The sequence below is a fragment of the Camponotus floridanus genome, unplaced genomic scaffold (assembly GCF_003227725.1).
Source record: "Camponotus floridanus strain SB8 unplaced genomic scaffold, Cflo_v7.5 scaffold1, whole genome shotgun sequence".
In the NCBI taxonomy this organism is placed as follows: Eukaryota; Metazoa; Arthropoda; class Insecta; order Hymenoptera; family Formicidae; genus Camponotus; species Camponotus floridanus.
Window position 1 is genome coordinate 340,236 of NW_020229214.1, and position 19,087 is coordinate 359,322.

The window sequence follows — 19,087 nt, forward strand, 5'->3', positions numbered from 1 at the left end:
CAAATATATAATGCACCCCAAGAGAAATTCTCCAGACTTTGGAAATGTGTCATTCACGCAGATTTAAGAAAAGATTGTATCGAGACTATGATTCGAAATATCTGTGAACTGATTATTTTAGTTGGGAAAATAGGAAACATATATTATATAATATTATATAATATTTAATTATATTATGTAATTACTTTTTATTATTGCTATTATTATTAAGATGAATTTAAGAAAAATTGCAGAAAACTGAAATACATAATTTTGAATTTAACTTGAGATGCGAGTGAATGTATTCAATTAATATTGCTATTAATTGCTATTGCTATTTAATGTGCATTATTCTTACAGTATAAAATCGAATCATATCAATATTATATTGCTCTATAATTAAAATTAAGTGGTTTATTGCAAAGTTGAATCGTACAATTTATCCAAAGAAGACCTTAATCATTTGAGCAGCATATTTCCAAAATCTATCAAATTTTCTTAATCATTGTGTATCATTATTTGATTATTCAAAAAACAATACAAACTCACGAAATAAAATTGTAACGATAATAAGTGTAAAGTAGAAATGTTGTTCTTAGACGAAACGACGCTTGCGTCACTTTTACACACATACACACACACACACACACACACACAACATATTAAAAAATGTACGTTTTTGCACCCCATTATCTGGATTTTTGGAGAAATGTGTTCTCACCTTGTTGTCGTGATCGATCCGTTTGTACTAACCAAGCGAGTTTTCCATCCGACTGAGCTGAAGAACCTGATGAGAGTAGAACAACGATCGGCAGCGTACCCGGAAGTTGGACAGACCTGGCCTACGTAATCCGCGTCGTCGTGGCGTATTCGACCCGGCGAGTATTTACATAATTCGAGTCGCATGCGCGTCGCGCGTAATGACTTGGAGCAGGCAATCGCGCAATCTTCCACGAAAATCTCGCATATCTAAATAGTCCAGCCGGCGGCAACCTCGACTAAGGTAAATAAGGGATAAGGGGGACGCGAGCGAAGAAAGAGGGGGATGAAAGGGAGGAAGGGAAGAGAGGAAGATGGGATGGAAGACGGGAACTAGGCAGGAAAGGAGGAGGAGGGGGTGGAAGAAGAAGACCCGCGAGGGATGAAGTGGAGGGACGACAGACGGGGTGGATCGGGGGGGTGAAAAAGGAGGGCGGAGGACCGTACAGTCCCGGGAGTAATATCCTATCTATCACAAACGGAAGTGTAATGGTGTAATAGTTATGGACATTTCCAAGTGAGACGCTTATCGCGCTAAAACGACGCCTGCTACGATGAGTAACGCCGGCAACAGCACCCCCGACCGATTCCTCCCGGCTGCCGACGTCTTGCGACGCTGTATCGCTGCCATCTTGTCACCTGAAACGGCAAGAGAGAGACAGGTGGTTAGGTCCGTTAGTGAATAATGGCTGAGATCGATCGCGTTTCCCCGTCGTGCCCCCGTTATCGAGGTAATCGAGTACACATCGACGCGAGGGGACGCCCCCGTTTGTGAAAACGGTGGCGTGTCTCTTGTAAGTTAACTCGAGCGTAAGTCATTTCCGCCGTTGGCACCGCGTGTTCCTCGTCATCGGCGCGAGGTTTAGGTTAAAGCCGAGAGAACCGGGCCCTGGGAACGGGATGACGCTCGTGCGCCGCTTGCGATTTCGCCCCCGTCATTCAATAATTACGTCTTCCGTCACGCGTGCACGAGAGAGAGAGAGAGAGAGAAAGGGAGAGAGAGAGAGAGGGCAATCGGAAGGCGACTTACACAGATTACGGCAGATTAAATCCGCATACATAAACAGACGCGGATCCGAGGCGCGGCGTTTCACGCTAAACGGCCGGTTTGATTCGAATCCATTATTCATATCGAACGTACCGCGCTCTGTGTATGTTAGACGGGCAAAAGTCAAGATCAGACGGACCGATATAATTTAGGGCGACCGCCCACGCGATGTGTATTATTGAAATACTCTTGAAGTTTCAATTAATAGCGTGCATTTAATGCGGATTTCGATTAATTTTAATAAGTATACAGGGTATTTCTTAATAAGTGAGAAAAATTTTAGATGATTCTTTGTTGAAAATTAAGGGGGGTTTTTCATATAAACATATACCCCTTTCTGTGGAGTTACACTCCTCCAAAAATGGGGATAAAAATTAGGTTTTTATTTTTTTTTCTTTGGAGCAAATTAAAGAAATGAAATTAGGTGGATATTTTCTACTAGTAAAAAAGATTATTTATTAATATTTTTTCAGTTTCTCGCATTGTAGTAAGGGGATGAAACTAGCAATTCCTATTCAATTTTTATTAGAATTTTTTAATGGGCCGAAATATGATCATCTAAACATATGCATTAAAAAGTTTGATTTATTTAGAAGCTTCCTTATTTCTTTTATTTTTTTCATCAAATCAGTAGTTTTCAAGAAAAAACAATAAAATACACAGCACGATGTTAAATAGCATAGATTTCGAATTACGAGAAGTTAAATTTTAAAATAAAAATAAAATTAGAGTAAATTTGAGAGAATTGGAACAAAAACAAAATTATAATAAGAACCTAAAAAACTTAAAAAAATTATAATAAATTATAATAAAATTATAATAAGAAATTATAATAAAAACTCAAAATTATAATAAAAATCTAAAAACTTAATTTTTATCCCTATTTTTGAGGGAATGTAACTCCACAGAGAGGGATATAGAAGTATATGTTTATATGATAAACCCTCCTTAATTTTCGACAGAGAATCATCTCCTAAAATTTTTCACGCTTATTAAGAAACACCCTATATATTTAATAAACAAAAATTTAGTATGTTTTCGTATCGTCTTCGCAACGTGTATCTTCACTGGTCGCTACGATCAGCGTTGAATGTACGGAAAAATCGAAAAAATGTCAACGATGATGCACACAAAGATGGCTCTTTTGTCATAAAAATAGAATGTGCAGCACTTTTCTGTGTAAAAGGAGGGATTGCATATTTTTTCCTTTTTTTTTATAGCGCTCGTTTTGCATTCAAGCCCCGATTTAAGCGGTGTCGAGTAACGACGGTTGCGGTTTTTACCCGATAAAGTCTTCCTCCTTTTTTTTTCTAGCGTAACATAACACTGTTTGCGTTAAAGACCGGCGTTGTAACGCGGATTCCTTTCGCTACGGATTAGCGACCGTGGAAGATCCGAAATAAATTCCGGGCGTAGATTTCCATTATAATTTCCAATTGAAATTGTGGACTCCCACGGACTCACCCGGCGCGTTGCATACAAAATTACTTCCAGCGCTCTGACGCATCGCGCCGACGTTGTTGTATTCGGTGAAACTGCACAGAATGCGCTGTGGATTACTGAGCTAATTACTGTCGTAGTTACTCACACTGTGCGTCGTAGCTACCCCGCGGAATAATTAATGTTGATAATATATATACATGTATATCGCGTATTATAAATTATATAGATGCGATATCCTTCGTAATTCGCCGGTATTAATTTGTCGTTACATTCGATTAAAATATGTAATCGATAGGTACATCACTAATACAAAGAAGTTGCTTCTAACGAATACTTGGCCTTTCTATTTTCGTCCTTAAGAAATTGTACCCCTACTCGAGTAAAATTGTACTCATATTTTATAGATAATGATATAATAATCCGTTGTGACAAGCATCACGATTTTATTTTAGTTTGCTTTTTATAGAGCAAATTTATCAAATTGATTTCTCGATTTTAAATATAGACTTTTTAATTAGAGTTTCAAGCAAAACACTATAATAATATAATTTGATTGGATCAATCACAATTTAAGGAATGATGTTGAAGAATTGATATGATTTAAATACCTGCATATTATTCAATCATGTTATTCTTTATTTAGTTATGTATTAAATTATGTCTTTTTCAATAATCTAAAAAAAACATGTTGAATAAATGTCGATATATGTTAAAAAACATTTAATAAATATGAACGAAGATGAGAAGTGCAAGAATAAAAACCAGAATTAACATTGCTCGCAAATTTCTTTAGGAAAAATTATTTTATGAAAACGTATTATCTGACTTTTAATATTAATACATATATAGTTATAATTAAGAAATATAAGAATTGTGGAGAATCGAGCAGACTTTTGTTCTGCGCCAAATTTATCCTACAATATTTATAAAATTTAAAAATAATCTGACGATTAAATTAATTTCATCATCAGTAAACTATATTGTTTGCGAGGCTAAGTCAAAATATATTGAAGTAGGTCATATGTATAAAACATACGAATTGTAGTCAGACTACGAAGTGTGTCACAGTGCACCGAACGAAACTTTTGTTGATACACATTCAAGTTTTTTAGTAGTTTGTGCTAGAATTTTTATTTAAGCCAAACGATTCAGTTGGGAAAAATATGTTTCATTCTAATGTTGCATATTTAAAAATCGCGATAAATGAGGATTTTCCTAACATTTTCTCTAAGGAAAAATCAGTTTCAAATTACACAGAGAATTTATATCATTAAGAACGGGATTCTGATACCGTATACGAGGTTTTTGAAAACTGTATTATATTACTTGAATTACATAAGGCAGTAAATCGTAACAATGGAAATTCTTTAATTATAATACACATTCGTTTTCTCTGAAAATTAATAAATATCGCACTTTTTTTATAACATACTTTGAATTTTTTTATAACATACTTTGAATTTCTCTGTTCATCTAACATACAAATTTCTCAGATTTGCCTATTTTCCTCGTATCATTGATCCGGGGCATGAGAAACGTGCATGCGTTGCCCCATTATGCGATTTGCATGTCCGTTATAACCCCAGCACTCGTTTGCGACTAATTAATGGCCAATGCTTGCGTCGATTCGCACCTCTGGCCTGAAAGAGCATGATTTCTCCTTTCATGCGAGATAAAGGCATCGATTGTAAATGGTGTACTTTCATCTATTCGCACCAGTTTACAAGAGATCTTGATCTTTGCGTTTGCTTTCGAAAATGTATCGTCATTATATTCGTGTTTATCGCGATTATCTCATCGATAACAAAGGAAATGTCATACAAAGCAATGCTGTATGAAAAATCTCTCTCCATCTTTGATATAATATATATATATATATATATATATATATATATATATCTTTTTATAAATTATATTAATAAAATTAATATTTAGCATTTTCTTTAGATGCATTTTCTTTAGATATGATAAATTATTTTTTTATACGCCTTGCTTATATGTAAAGCGAATATTGAGACAATAGATAATAGATGCAAAAATATTTTATTTCAAGAAAAAAATAAAGAAAATATGAAGCATAACTAATAAAAATTTATGATTTATAGAAAAAAATAAAATAATTTTTGTTTAACAAGCATAAATTTACATTAAATACATAAATATATAAATGATTTAATTTCGATTTATATAGATATTTTGAAAAAGATAGAGAGAAAGAGGTAGAAAGAAATGGTGAGGCAAAATGTACTCTCGAAAAGATAAAGAAGGTGCATTTGAGCTAAAAGTGACGACACATTTTTTGTTCTCGCACGTCTAGAACAGACTTATTCGAAGCTATTGGTCGTGTATACCATCTTTTATTTTGTATCCCGAATGTGCGGAGTTGGGGGACCACTTCCGCTGATTAAACTTCCGTGGTTAATTAACCACAGGCCGATATTTGCTCCGGTTTTGCGCCAATCCTGGAAAGACCGTGATGATGTTTCCTCTCAAATAGAACCATAGCGACCCACCATTAAACGGAGTTATTCCCCATACTCGTCAAACCGCAAATATGAGCTACTCGGCTAGGATGGTTAACGCCGTAAACATCGTTATGTTTCGCTTGCGGCCTCGCGTGCTTCTTGTTCTTTTATATTTTTGCCGTATTCCACCCTAAAGAATTTATCTCGACGACGAGTAAAAAAATTGTCATGGTCGCCGATATTAATATCCACCATAATATCAAAGTATGTTTATCGCGGTTCTAAAAAGAATTTTTGCTCTGGACGGGATTCGAAAGCCCAGAAGATGCGCAGAATTTTACGATTTCTTTTATATATTATTTCTTGTACGTAGAAGGAAAATGTGGAGGTTGTTTCTTATTGTTAATGCAGATAAAATATCTCATAACTCGAGAGAACTTTCTCGACATTTTTCTGAGGAGGAAGATGTATTCAAGGTTTTATTTACAATGCATCCAGTTGTCTTACAGATTATTTTTGTGCTCATCGAAACTTCACGACCGAACTGATTTTGCCTTCTTGACTAACAATGACGGGAGCTTGACTCATCTACCAGAGCCGATAGTATTGATTGCGGAAACTGAATAGCTCTCAAGTCTGAATAAGATTCTGCGCAAACTTTGTCAATTAAATCGAAGTGCATTCAAACATTTACAGAATACGTGCATTGATTGCGAGATCTAATGACCCCTGCTCATGTATTTATCAGAAGCTTTTAAATCCTTCTCTTGTTTCGAGATATCTGAGAAAATTATGAAATTTGCATATACACTTAATTCTGTATCCAATATGACTTAATTACGTGGTCTGTTATTTTTTATGTTTGATTTGTTATTTTTTTACGTTTTCTAAATTTCTAATTTTTTAATTCCATTGCAAATTTTATACTTATACTTACTTTTTATACTTTCTAATAAAAGATGGATTTTATTTCCCTGCCATAGACTTTTGAGGATTGCCTCATTATTATATTATGTCTAATAAATTATTCTCTCATATCCATCCATCGAGTATAAGTTATTAGGGTTAACAAAAATTTAAAAAAACTTAAAGTTTGTATGTAGGCCATAAAAAGAGTACAGTTATCTTATTTATCATTTAAATTATATACAAAATTCTACAAAAATATATACAATATATAAGAAAAGAGAGGCGTGCACACAAAAAATATTATAAAATTTATCGTATTATATCTATTTTAATTTCTAATTAATTATGTTAAGAAATTGTGATGAATGATAAACAGAGTGTATCAAAATAATTTTAATTATTCATTGAGTCGCGTAGCGTGTTCATGAAAGTAACACGATGCTTCGGATGCATGATCCAGAATCTACGTGAGAATCGTGATTTGGGTCAGAGTGCATTTCAGCATTTACGGCCTACGTGCATCGGTTATAAAGATGCTTTCAAAACCTAATGACAAACAGCTGGCACAACCCAGGAGGATTTAATGCTCCGATCGCCTCGTAGCGAGAACCGTTTAATAAGAATTTTCCCATTGGCTCATAAATTTTTCATGATAAAACGAAACGGCTCTATCAACTAAAGGAATGAAGATGGATAAATATCATCCGTTGCGAATATTATTGTATCTTCTTTTTTACTTTAGAAACAGACTCTCGAGGAGAGATTTTATTTTGCATCTTGCGAGAAATCAGATTTATCTTCTCGTTATATCGCGAAATTTTTTTGAACTTTCGAAAATATTCTCGAGAGAATTAGTTGGTTCTTATTTTTCAAAAAAGATTCATAAATAAGAAGAAGCACACTCGGTCATTGGCAGAAAGCATTTGCACATGCTGCTTTCAAAATTACCTTCATAAATTGATAAATCGAATGTCGCGGAATTATTACTGACGATGATATTCGTTTTTGACATAATAGTTTTCTGCAAGTTCATTCTGCACCAATCTATTTTTTATTTCTCTATGAATTATTAATAATGTTGCGAATATTTTCTCTTACGATATCTTTTTCCTCTCGAGTCTTCCTAATATTACATTATTTTACCCTCATTTCAATCTCTTTTTCATTCCTTTCCTTATTCTTAACCGAGTTGCTCTTAATAATTACCACACCGTTCGTAAACTTGCGCTCGTAAGAAAACTTAATTAACATCCGAGATGCGTGTTGATGTAAAAATTGGACGGGCTGCTCGCTACGCTTTATGACGCTTTTACCGTCCGAACAACTATTACACCGTTGCCGTAGAAATCGACAAAGTGGGCCATTCGTACGCGCTACAATTGACGCAAAAGGCGCCAAATGGGAGTTTACGAGCAGTCGTCGCGATTAGTCAAGAGAAGACAATAAGGTCGCGATATATGAAAATATATGAAAACGGTCGCGTCGGATGAAAACATCCCTTTACGGTCTGATCAGCTGGTTTTGGCTGGAGAGGCCGGTCGGATTTTCGCGGGGCTTCGTCGTCGAAAGCTCTTCGTCTCCAACAACTTGCAGGACGATGCATTTGCCCACCTTTAATGAGATTGCCATCTAGTATCGCCTCGCTAAGCCAATTTACCCTGGGCGTCGCACGACGCTTAGATAATTTATCGCGACACGAAGACTTCATCCCCTTCGTACCCCTTCGCTCTTGGTCGCGCGCGAGGAGCTCGCGGAATTTGCCGGATAAAGCGGCTGTCTCAAGTTCTGCAATATTCATTAAGGATTTTGCGGCGTTTCCCTTCAGTAGCGGGTCAGAATAACGGAGAACGGATGAAGCAGCGTTAACCAGCCCAGAAATAACCAAGCGGTAGTTACAACGATCTATCATTAAAGCCGCGCGCCGCCGAGCAATGAGCAATAATTTCGCGGGGGATATTTAGAAACATAATTGTATCGCTCGTGCTCAACCGTAACCGAATAGTTGATACTTGAGAGGAGCCGCGCTGGCTATGAATTCGTCATTAATAGCTAAATGCGTCCGTGGAAATTCTCCCGGCGAATGGCAGGGTCAAAAATCTCGGTCAAAAGACAATGTCATCACCTGCACGCCGCAAAGCTCTCTCTCTCACAGAGAGATTTCATCTCATTATCTCGTATGCGCAATAATTAATTCTCTATCTTGCGAGAAGCGGATATGTGTGTTGATGCCGCACGCGCTTCCCTCTCGCTGCGATGAGAGACACCGACACACCCACACACGTTAAAGGAACTCGCGTAATTTCCAGCATGAATTTTGCGTCAGATGCGAAGGGAATTCCGTATTCCGTGTGAGAATTAAAAAATCCACCGGAGGGAAGAAAATAAAATTTTACTTTCATTAATCTCCGCGCTCTCTTTCATCCCCTTCGAATTAATTTTAGCCGAACGTAACTTTCGCAATTCATTTAACTTTAAGCGAGATCCTGTAATTAGGTTTCATCTTTAATTGTAGCGGTAAAAAAAAGAGAGAATCGTCTCGTACAAACGTTGAATATATATCCCATACAGCATAGAACATTGTTGTAACATTACAGCAATATTGCAGCAACATTGCAATATTGCCGCAATATTTCTGCAACAATAATAATGTTACATTAATAATATAATAATATAATATTAATAATGTTAATAATAATATGATATTAATAATAATGTAATACATTGTTCTAACATTACAGCAATATTGCAGCAATGTTACAACAATGTTCTGTGCTGTACGGGATACATCCTAGCGGGCTCTCGACGTCGCGGCGCCTTCGGTGACGATCGCATTTGTCTCGGGCCGGATATTACGTCACCGATCGTCATTAATAACCTCGCGGACCGCCTTGACCCGGCCTATCGATATATCATCGTGCTCGATACGCTATGATATAATCCCATCGTAAATTTGCCGCTGGGAAAAAAGCAGAGAGCGAGAAGGAGAGAGGGAGGGAGGCAGGGAGGGGGAGCGAGGGGGAGGGGAAAGTGCGCGGATCCTTCTTCCTGTCTTTCGAATATCAAAATTCATGGCGTGGATCCGCCAGATTTGCAACATTCATCGGCGATACGTGTCTCTTCCGAAACGCGAGCGCATGCACACTTTTACCATAATTTACGGCGCGAGGCGCTGCCCCATATGTTCCCGGGGCTGTGAATTACGTACCGCTAGTCCGTGTGAGCGCTACGTAAACGTATACACGCGTGTACACACGGGTGTGTGTGTGTGTTTGTGTTTGTGTGTGTGTGTGTGTGTGTGTGTGTGTGTGTGTGTGTGGGAAACCGTGCGTATACGTGTAAACGCGAGGAATTCGCGCCGGGTTCGGGTGTGCGGTGCCTGGTAATGGAGTCCATATCTTCAAAATTTAACCTGAAAGCTTAGTACATTCGCGGAACACAGAAGGGACGCTCGTACAACGGTTTATCACGCATGCGGATGGATATATATGTGTTATTGACCGGCCGAAAGGACAGCCGGAGCGATTTTACGGCTTGGATTTCTCGTCTGATCGTCCACGAAAGTCAACCCCTTGCTATGCAAAAGGTTCGTACTACATTTATATGCTTCAATAGGGTCGATTCGAGACCCATTACGCGATCGATATATCTGTGTTTAACTCGCGATTTTATCATCGATGCTCTTTTTCTTTAAATAATCTCTTAAAATTCAGGATATTACTTGAACGTGCACCTCGCGTCGCGAGCAGACGTTACGAGATCCTCTGCCTATCCGACGTAATTAGAACGTAATATCTCATGTTTAATCGCAGCTGTTGCCGCTTGCTTCTTCGCGAACAGCGACATGCATGTATCAAAGGCCCGTGAAAACGCGTTTAGCTCGGCGAGGCAAGAGAAGGAGTGAATACCCCATCTCTCTCTTTCTCACCCCCTTCATATAACCGTATAATAAATCTTCTGGCCGACCGAGTTTCTCGTAATCCAATTAAGATTTTCGCGACTCTGTCCTCATCCTTTCACATCAATTACGGTAAACCTGGCGGACGCCTAAATTGCGAGCGATTTGCCGTTGAAGTCGTCGCGCGCAGGTTTTTCCCGACGACAATGTGGAGCCGAGGAACGCTTTTTGCTGGAAGAGCCTTGGGCTTCCTCGTCACAGTCATGGCCCTTGTTAGAAAGGGGTTAAATCGCGCTATATATATATACATCGGAGGGGAATGGTCGACGGCGACGAGTGATCGATCGTCGAAGGACCGGGGGAGGTTCGTCGTTCACACGCATGTCATGTGTACGTGTTCGTGTAGATGCGACATATAATCTCTACGCAATCTACGTGCGCAAAACGTGGAAATAACAGAAACGATCGTATCGAAAAAGAGGGACCTGTGTCCTGAAGCGGAATCGGGTGTTGTCGATATAAACGAATGTATTTCATGTTTAGTTGATATTAGGTAATTTTCAGAGATGTTCTATCATTATTTCTACCGACAATATAACTATTATTATAATCTTTAATTTGGAGACCTTTGAATGTTATCAGAATATTCTCCACGTGTGCATCTCTTAAAATTAAAATTGTCAAACTCGACTTTTTTGCTCAATATTATTATTTTAATCATTAATATAATTATTATATTAATATAATTATTTATTCATTTTATACACATATTTTTATATGCAACGTTATACAGAGTGTTTCTTAATAAGTGCGAAAAATTTTAGGAGATGATTTTTAAGGCGAAAATTAAGGGAGGTTTTCATACAAACATATACTCGTACATTCCTCTCTGTGGAGTTACACTTCTTCAAAAATGGGAGAAAAATTAGGTTTTATTATAATTTTGTTTTTGTCCCAATTCTCCCAACATTTACTCTAATTTTATTTTTATTTTAAAATTTAACTTCTCGTAATTCGAAACCTATGCTGTTTAGTATTGTACTGTGCGCGATAACATATTTTATTTTTTTTTGAAAACTACTCATTTTATAAAAATAAAAGAAATGAAAAAGCTTTCAAATAAATCAAACTTTTTAATGCATATTTTTAGATCATATTTCGGCTCTAAAAAGTTCTAATAAAAAATTGAAGAATTGCTAGTTTCATCCTCTTATAACAATTTTTGGGAGGTTGAAGAAAATATTAATAAATAACCTTTTTACTAGTAGAAAATATCACCTAATTTCATTTCTTTAACTTGTTCCAAATTTGAAAAAAAAAATTAATTTTTACTTCCATTTTTGGAGCAGTGTAACTTCATAGGGAGGGATGTAGGAGTATATATTTATATGAAAAACCTTTCTTAATTTTCGACAAAGAATCATCTCCTAAAATTTTTCGCACTTATTAAGAAACATCTTGTATAATTCACATTTATAGGAAAAATATTATATAGCAATATAGCAATATAACAAGGAAAATAGATATCTTTGACACTTGTATAATTTAGGAGACGCTAGATTATTTACGTGACCTAAAAGTTTGAGAAATCGTACATTTTCATTTAATCAAATAACTTTTCGAAACTGATTTCTCTTAATTGAAATTGACACATCTAAATCTTTCTTCAACTTCAATATTAAATATCTCGATAATTAAATATCCTACGAAAATTCTTTCCGAGGCCAACTAAAGATAAGATAATTTCATTATATGAAGTATCTGCAAATGTATATTTTCCGATTGAAGTAAATATTCTAGATTCAATCTTCCCCGAGTATCGTTACCGGTGTTTGTTCGGAGAAGAGGTAGTTAAGAGACCAACGAGAGGACAACCGCGTCGGGGGGGTCCGTATTGATTAAGGGAGCCTGTAGCTACGTACAAAACACATTGCTTATACTTGCCTTCGGTGACGAAGACGAAGATCGATGCCGGCTTGGTGTTGGAGGCGCTGCACGTGTAATTGCCCGTGTCGGACTCGACCGCCTGGCGAATCGTCAGCCGGCTCTGAGTTGGTCCTGGATCGGTTTGTACGGTCACGCTGCCGCGCGTGGTATCGTAGTTTATCATCCGGTTATTGTGATACCAGAACACGTATTGCGGCGGCGTCGGGCTCTGGAGCAGATAGAAGAAGAATGGCGCCGGTTGACAAGCATGAGATTTAACGTGCGGATTTTTCCGAGCACAAAGGGCAGAATCCGCGGGGTCCGCGGACCGTGACATTCGTTATGAGAATTTCTTTCGGCAAGATAATGCGCCTTTGTGTTTGGAACCATAAGCGCCGACGGGGTTTCCCTTTGCGCGATCTTGCTAATGTTCCCGTTCGCTTATTTTTTAATAGGTATTTCAAAAAGTTTTAGAGAGTCTCGTCTTTTAATCGTCTCGTCTTTATATTTACAAGATTTATATTTGACCGAATTAATTTAATTATGTAATTAGTATTTTTACAATATTTTATTTTACACATCTTATTCGTTTTATTTTGGAAGCAATGAAAATACAAAAGAGAATAAATATTTAAAAATCTTTTGCAAACTTTATGGCATCTCAAAATTAGTTCACAATGACTGTATAAGAATTAACAATTATTTAAATATAAGCAAATGAATCAAAATCTTTCAATGAATTTTATTGGTAGAAATTCAAAGAAATTTAATATTTTAAATAACATTTGAATAGGAAAGATGCAGAAATAATTCACATTAATATTAAAAAGCATCTCCCTAATCAAATTTTTGTTGAGAAAAACGAATCTATTTTCTATGCTCCCTCTTATATGACATCTTCAGTATTTTTTCAAGTAATTAAATATTATATAAATATTATATTATATATAAATATTATATAAAAATATTATATAAGTATTATATAAATATTATATATTAATATTATATTAATATTATATGAATATTATATAAATATTATATAAATTAATAATAATATAAATTAATAATATATATTTATATAATATTAATATAATAATATTATATAAATATTATATATTAATTTGTAAGAAATTAATATTAGCTTTCGCAAGGAGAAAAGGTTGTAAAAATGCGAAATTACATAATACGTGGGGGTGAATGAACGCGCGCAATTCAGCCACGAGCGATGAGAGTCCATCAACTATTTATTATAACCCCGGAAGCACCGTTTACAACGATTCTGTTGTGCCGTAGAATACAGGAAGAATAGATGCGTGAAACGGTGCGTTGTTAAGACACTCGCAAATTTCCAGCTTTAACGTCGTCGAGAATTTTGCAATGCGGAATTTTGCCATGCGAAATAAGAGGCTAGCCTCAAAGAACTCGTTTTAATATACCTTATTTATTATTCACTTGCCAATATCGTTGTTTCTTAAAATGTTACCTTAATTTTGCGTGCAATTATTTTAATATCCAGCGTATCGTTGAAAAAGAAAAAAATTATGTATATATTTTTTGAGATTCTAAAGAGAAATAATGACGTGTAAACATAATTATAAACATCATAAATATAGTCTCGTTTCGCGTTTAAATTTCGGAGAAAAGTTGTCGAAATGCACAGACGTTTTTGCGATATTTGCCAATACTTAATTATATTTGAACGTAAGATTGGTTTCGTTTTGCGAATTAGAGTACGTCAAATTTAGCGTGTGCATCTTACGGCACATAAATTTCCGTCCAATGTAGCCGCGGGATCAGATATGCGGGATGCTGCTCGTCATCCGTTTATTATAACGCCGGATACGCGTATATTGTGGCGGCGGTGTCAAGCCGCAAAGCGGACGAAGAATAGACGTGCGAAACCGTATGCAGCCAAGTGCGGGATACCCAAGGATTTTCAGCTTCATGGATTTCGCACGGTAAAGCGAGGTCGGAGAGGTCACGCATCCCCCTATGCTAAATGCTCTCGTTCTTTTGTTCCGTTTAATGTTCCCTAAGCCGTCGGTATAAATGTCGTCGCGCGATGTACTGCGCCTATAAAGCTAAGTACCCATCAGAGAAACGTTTCTTTACTATCATCGATAGAAGAAGAATATTGGAAAATTAATTAAATTAAGATTTAGAAAAATTAAGGGAAAATTAATTAAATTAAAATTGAGAAAAATAAATACTTGGAAAAATAAAGGGAAAAAGAAACTGAAAGGAAGAACTTTGAATATGTATATCTTAAGTCGTCAATCTCAAATTGAACTATGATAAGGATATAATATAATACTTGTCAAAAATATAATTTTTAAGCAACCATGTTTTGTACAATCTCCTAGAATAAAATATAATTTACAGTGATATATAAATTATATTTGAACAAGTTTTGTCGCATTTATTATAATTTTTTAAAATAATTTATGAATTATAGATTCCTGTTATTCTTTTTTATTCAAGTGTATAATATATGTGTATCAAAAATTTCTTTTAATTCCTGAAAGATATAGCAAATTGTCAATCTCAAACTGAACATGAAAAGAAATAATTAATACATTTGTCAAAAATATTAAGCAACCACGTGTTGTACAGTCTCTTAATTAGAATGAAATATAATTTACAGCAACATATAAATTATATTGGGAGCTTTGTTACGTTTATCAACTTTTTAAAATAATTTATAAAATGATAAATTTTTATTTCAATAACATAAATAAAAAATTGCTTTTAATTGTTGGAATTCTTACTTCAGCAAATTAATATGTAATTAACTCGGTAATGTTGCGAGCTTTTTGAAATATTATCGTCGATTTTATGCCGCCAGAGACGAATAAATCCCTCCCGAGGCGTTGTATGCGCAATTCACTTTGTGCTTTTAGGGATTCATATAAATTACTCCATTGTTCTCGCGAGACGACAAAGTGGAGTTTCAACGAGGTAATGCGAATTACACGGCAGAAGAAAGCGAATTGTATCAAACAAGTAATACAAACTATTAACACCGGCGCTAATTACGCCGCTACTTATCCTGCTAGTATGCATAAAGCGCATGCATAATGTAAGAAGGACGATAGTTCCGTTATATGAATGAGAATTACACTGACGTCAATAAAACCATTTCAAACATCTGATTGTAAGCGAATCCGCTCTTGCATAAATTTGCATTACATCACAATGATGTAACAGATGATTTGTAAACAATAAAATAATTGAAATCAATATTATATTGATTAAAAAAAAATACATATATATATAATTGATATATTGATAGCGAAATTAACATAAATATCATACACACATACATATCATAGTTCAGTTTTGTTAAATTCATATGATATTGTGTACATTTAACAAATTCAATTTAATCAATATGATTTCATATTTATAGTTGGAAACAGGTAGTGTTTGTCAATTTGGAATGCCAATAGGCTTTTACGCGTCATATTATTGTAAAACACTATGACAATTGGCGAGAAATAAACCGGCAAACCGTCAGATCGTTTGTCAATTTCTTAATGATACTCGTATTTAATATTATACATCAAACGGCTGCAAACGTTGCGAGAATTAAACTTGGAAAGCTCTAAAATAGAAACAGATATGTAAACTGTCAATAGTCGCAGTCACATCAAGTATCCCTCGCAACGATGTTTTAAGAGGATTTTATCCTTCTTTTCGTGTGGTTTTTATATCGTTCAATAAACCGGACCGACGATGTTGCGGGAATTATGTCGTTGCAAGCTTAGGAAAGACTTAAAGGCACGTAATGTCGAACATCGGGCACAAAGTGGAAACGGACGAATTACGGCGGACAAGTAGAACGAAGTGTGACGAACGCATCCAGCTCTTCCCATCCTCTCTCTTTCGAGATGACGAAGTTTACTTCCGCTTTGCGTCGGCGTCTGCAGAAATGCGAAATGCGTAGGTAAAGGACGAACGCGATGCAAATCTGGTCGAGCAGCAGCGTCCGCTTTCATCGTCTCAATTTAATCTTGCAGCTAATTGCAGCGGATTTGCAACCAAATTCGATTTATGCGCGCCTGTCGAGACGCTCGACTCGCAAAAGGGATTTTTATGCCCGTCCATCCTTGCAACAGATCATTTCAAATTCATGTCTAAGAGAAATTGGCATTTCATATATCGAAAAAAAAAATTGTTACCGTTCTGTATATTTGTTGCAAAAAATTTTACACAGCTCCGTCTGTTCCTCGAAGGGGATTAATTGTCGCGTTGGAGGCGGCGTCTTAAAGAGACATAGCCTCCGAAAACGTCGAATTTCAGTTCCGATGCTGTTCTGATATTGGAAAGGGATAAATAAAACGTCTTTTACGATCTACGATCTGACTCGAGAGAATTTTCACGGAGAGAAATATCTTGGACATGTTTCGGATCTTGTGACATTTATGGAAAAAAGTAATGTGTATGTATATCGCAAGTCGTGAATTGACTGTAACAAACGTATAAATAAGTGTCCTTATTTAAAACTGTTGCCTTTATAACAATTCCAGACGATATACACGATTAATATTTTTTAAAGAGTTATTTTTTCGAAGCGGATCAGTAATATTTGACATGTGATGGAATATTATAATAAGATAGAAATCTCTGATGGCATATATGTCACGACGTATTTTGACCTAAAATGATCTATCTTTCGATGCCGAAAATACGGAGAAAAACGGACGATCAATTACGATTATTGTTAGTAAAAATCTAACTTTTCGTCATCTCGAAAGAGAGAGGATGGGAAGAGCTGGATGCGTTCGTCACACTTCGTTCTACTTGTCCGCCGTAATTCGTCCGTTTCCACTTTGTGCCCGATGATATAATTCATATATAATCGTAATTTTTTATAAATATTAATTTTATATTAATTTGTTTTTTAATACATTAATATAAAATTAATTAATATAAAATCAATTACTTTTTTTATAAATATTAATTTTATATATTTTTTAATGATATAAAATTCATATATAATCGTAATTTTTTTTAATAAATATATATATAAATATTATTTTTATATACATAACATTATTTTTATATACATTTTTATATACATAAATATTATTTTTATATTAATTTATTTTTTAATAAATTAGTATAAAGTTATTAATATGAAATCAATTACTTTTATAAATATTAATTTTATATATTTTTTTCAATGATATAATTCACATATAATCATAATTTTTTAAATAAATTTATAATATGATATCTGTTCGATAAATAATATCTGTTTGATAATTTACATATAATCGTAATTTTTTAAATAAACTTGTGATGTGATACCTGTTCGATAAATAATTATGCTTTTAAAAATTTTCTATAACGATTTCTGCCATTACTACGAAAATGCTTCAATGTCTTATTTACGTCATTCCTGTTGCTTGATTGATTTTATAGGATTTACAAAATTCGTCGAATTGACTTCGATGGGGAATATAACTTCTAAGTATAAATCGACGAAGTGTAAATTGTTCGTATAACTTTATGAAATAAATACACTATGCGGTAGTTTCGAATATCCAATTATACTTAAGGATTCTAAGGCACTCGGGAAACTCGAGAGGCTGATACAGAATTTTAATCAAAGGAGCATTTCAAGCGATGGGATTAAATTAACTCGGTCTAACGGCCCTCGAAACTTCCTTTTATACGAATCAAATGTTAAATCGCTATTACCTGCCTTATTAATGAAAATTTAATATATAAATTTTTTTAAATATATATATTTATATTTCTTTGTTTTCTTTTTTTACTGCGCCATATTAAGCGATTTTTAAAAATATATTTCGCCGCTAATGAACATTTCATTCGCAGTTGAAGGCCGTTTAAAATAACTTCGAATTTCCAAGTATACGGATTCTAAACAGTCCAGTAAGTCAGTGCAGAGTTAATTGCTAGGCTGCATGTCGACGATGCAATTGACACTAGTATGTCATGTTGTTGCAAGCGGTCTCTGTTTTCGAGATAAATAGAGTAACAAGACGCGCACAAGGCTTTATTAATGAAATTGTCGTCGTCTGTTCTCTGTCTCTTGCACCATTCAATTAACCCTCTATTTTTCGTACGCCCTCAACATTCGAACCTTAACATTTGTTACATCTTCATATTATAATTTTTACAATTTTCACCAATTCTTTTGCCTCTTGTCTCTTACTTTTTTTTTACTCAGTAAAAAAACACTCCAATATAATACATATTTTCTCAATTTTTTCTATAAGAAAGCGATTATATTATATTTATAAAATATTTATATTAATGTTTATATTGAATTAGAGAAGTCTTATAAAAAGAATAATGAGAGAGATCTTACGTCGCTTTATCTTCGTCATAGTCTATTGATTTTTGCGTCCGCTTGTGCGGGAAACAAAAACCGTGTCATTAGCAGGTGCTCTTCAGCGCTGACAGTATTATTATTTATGACTCGCTACGGCAAAATAACGCATTCATCCCGAGATAATTCGCGCCTAGCGTCATTTAGGTGTCAAGTGTATTCGCTCGTGGTATAATTGTCATTACTGCACCTCGTCACCAAGTCCGACCGTCTCGACCGTTTGCAAGGGAAACACCGTGATATAACGCGGCATTTGGCATTCATTAAGAAAATAATGCGCGGCGGCGCTTTGAGCGTCGTAC

General features: G+C 35.2%; 1 protein-coding gene across 2 annotated transcripts in view; it reads right to left on the reverse strand.

Moving 5' to 3' along the window:
- Window positions 1-277: 277 nt before the first annotated feature.
- Window positions 278-19,087, reverse strand: part of LOC105253377 (hemicentin-1) — a 264,693-nt gene continuing 245,883 nt past the window's right edge. For both annotated transcript variants that reach the window (XM_025405966.1, XM_025405964.1), the window contains exons 6-7: window positions 12,443-12,653; window positions 278-1,377 (exon numbers count right to left, since the gene is read on the reverse strand). In XM_025405966.1, the coding sequence (XP_025261751.1) occupies window positions 1,265-1,377; window positions 12,443-12,653 (324 nt within the window). In that variant the 3' untranslated portion in view covers window positions 278-1,264. The remainder of the gene's footprint in view (window positions 1,378-12,442; window positions 12,654-19,087) is intronic.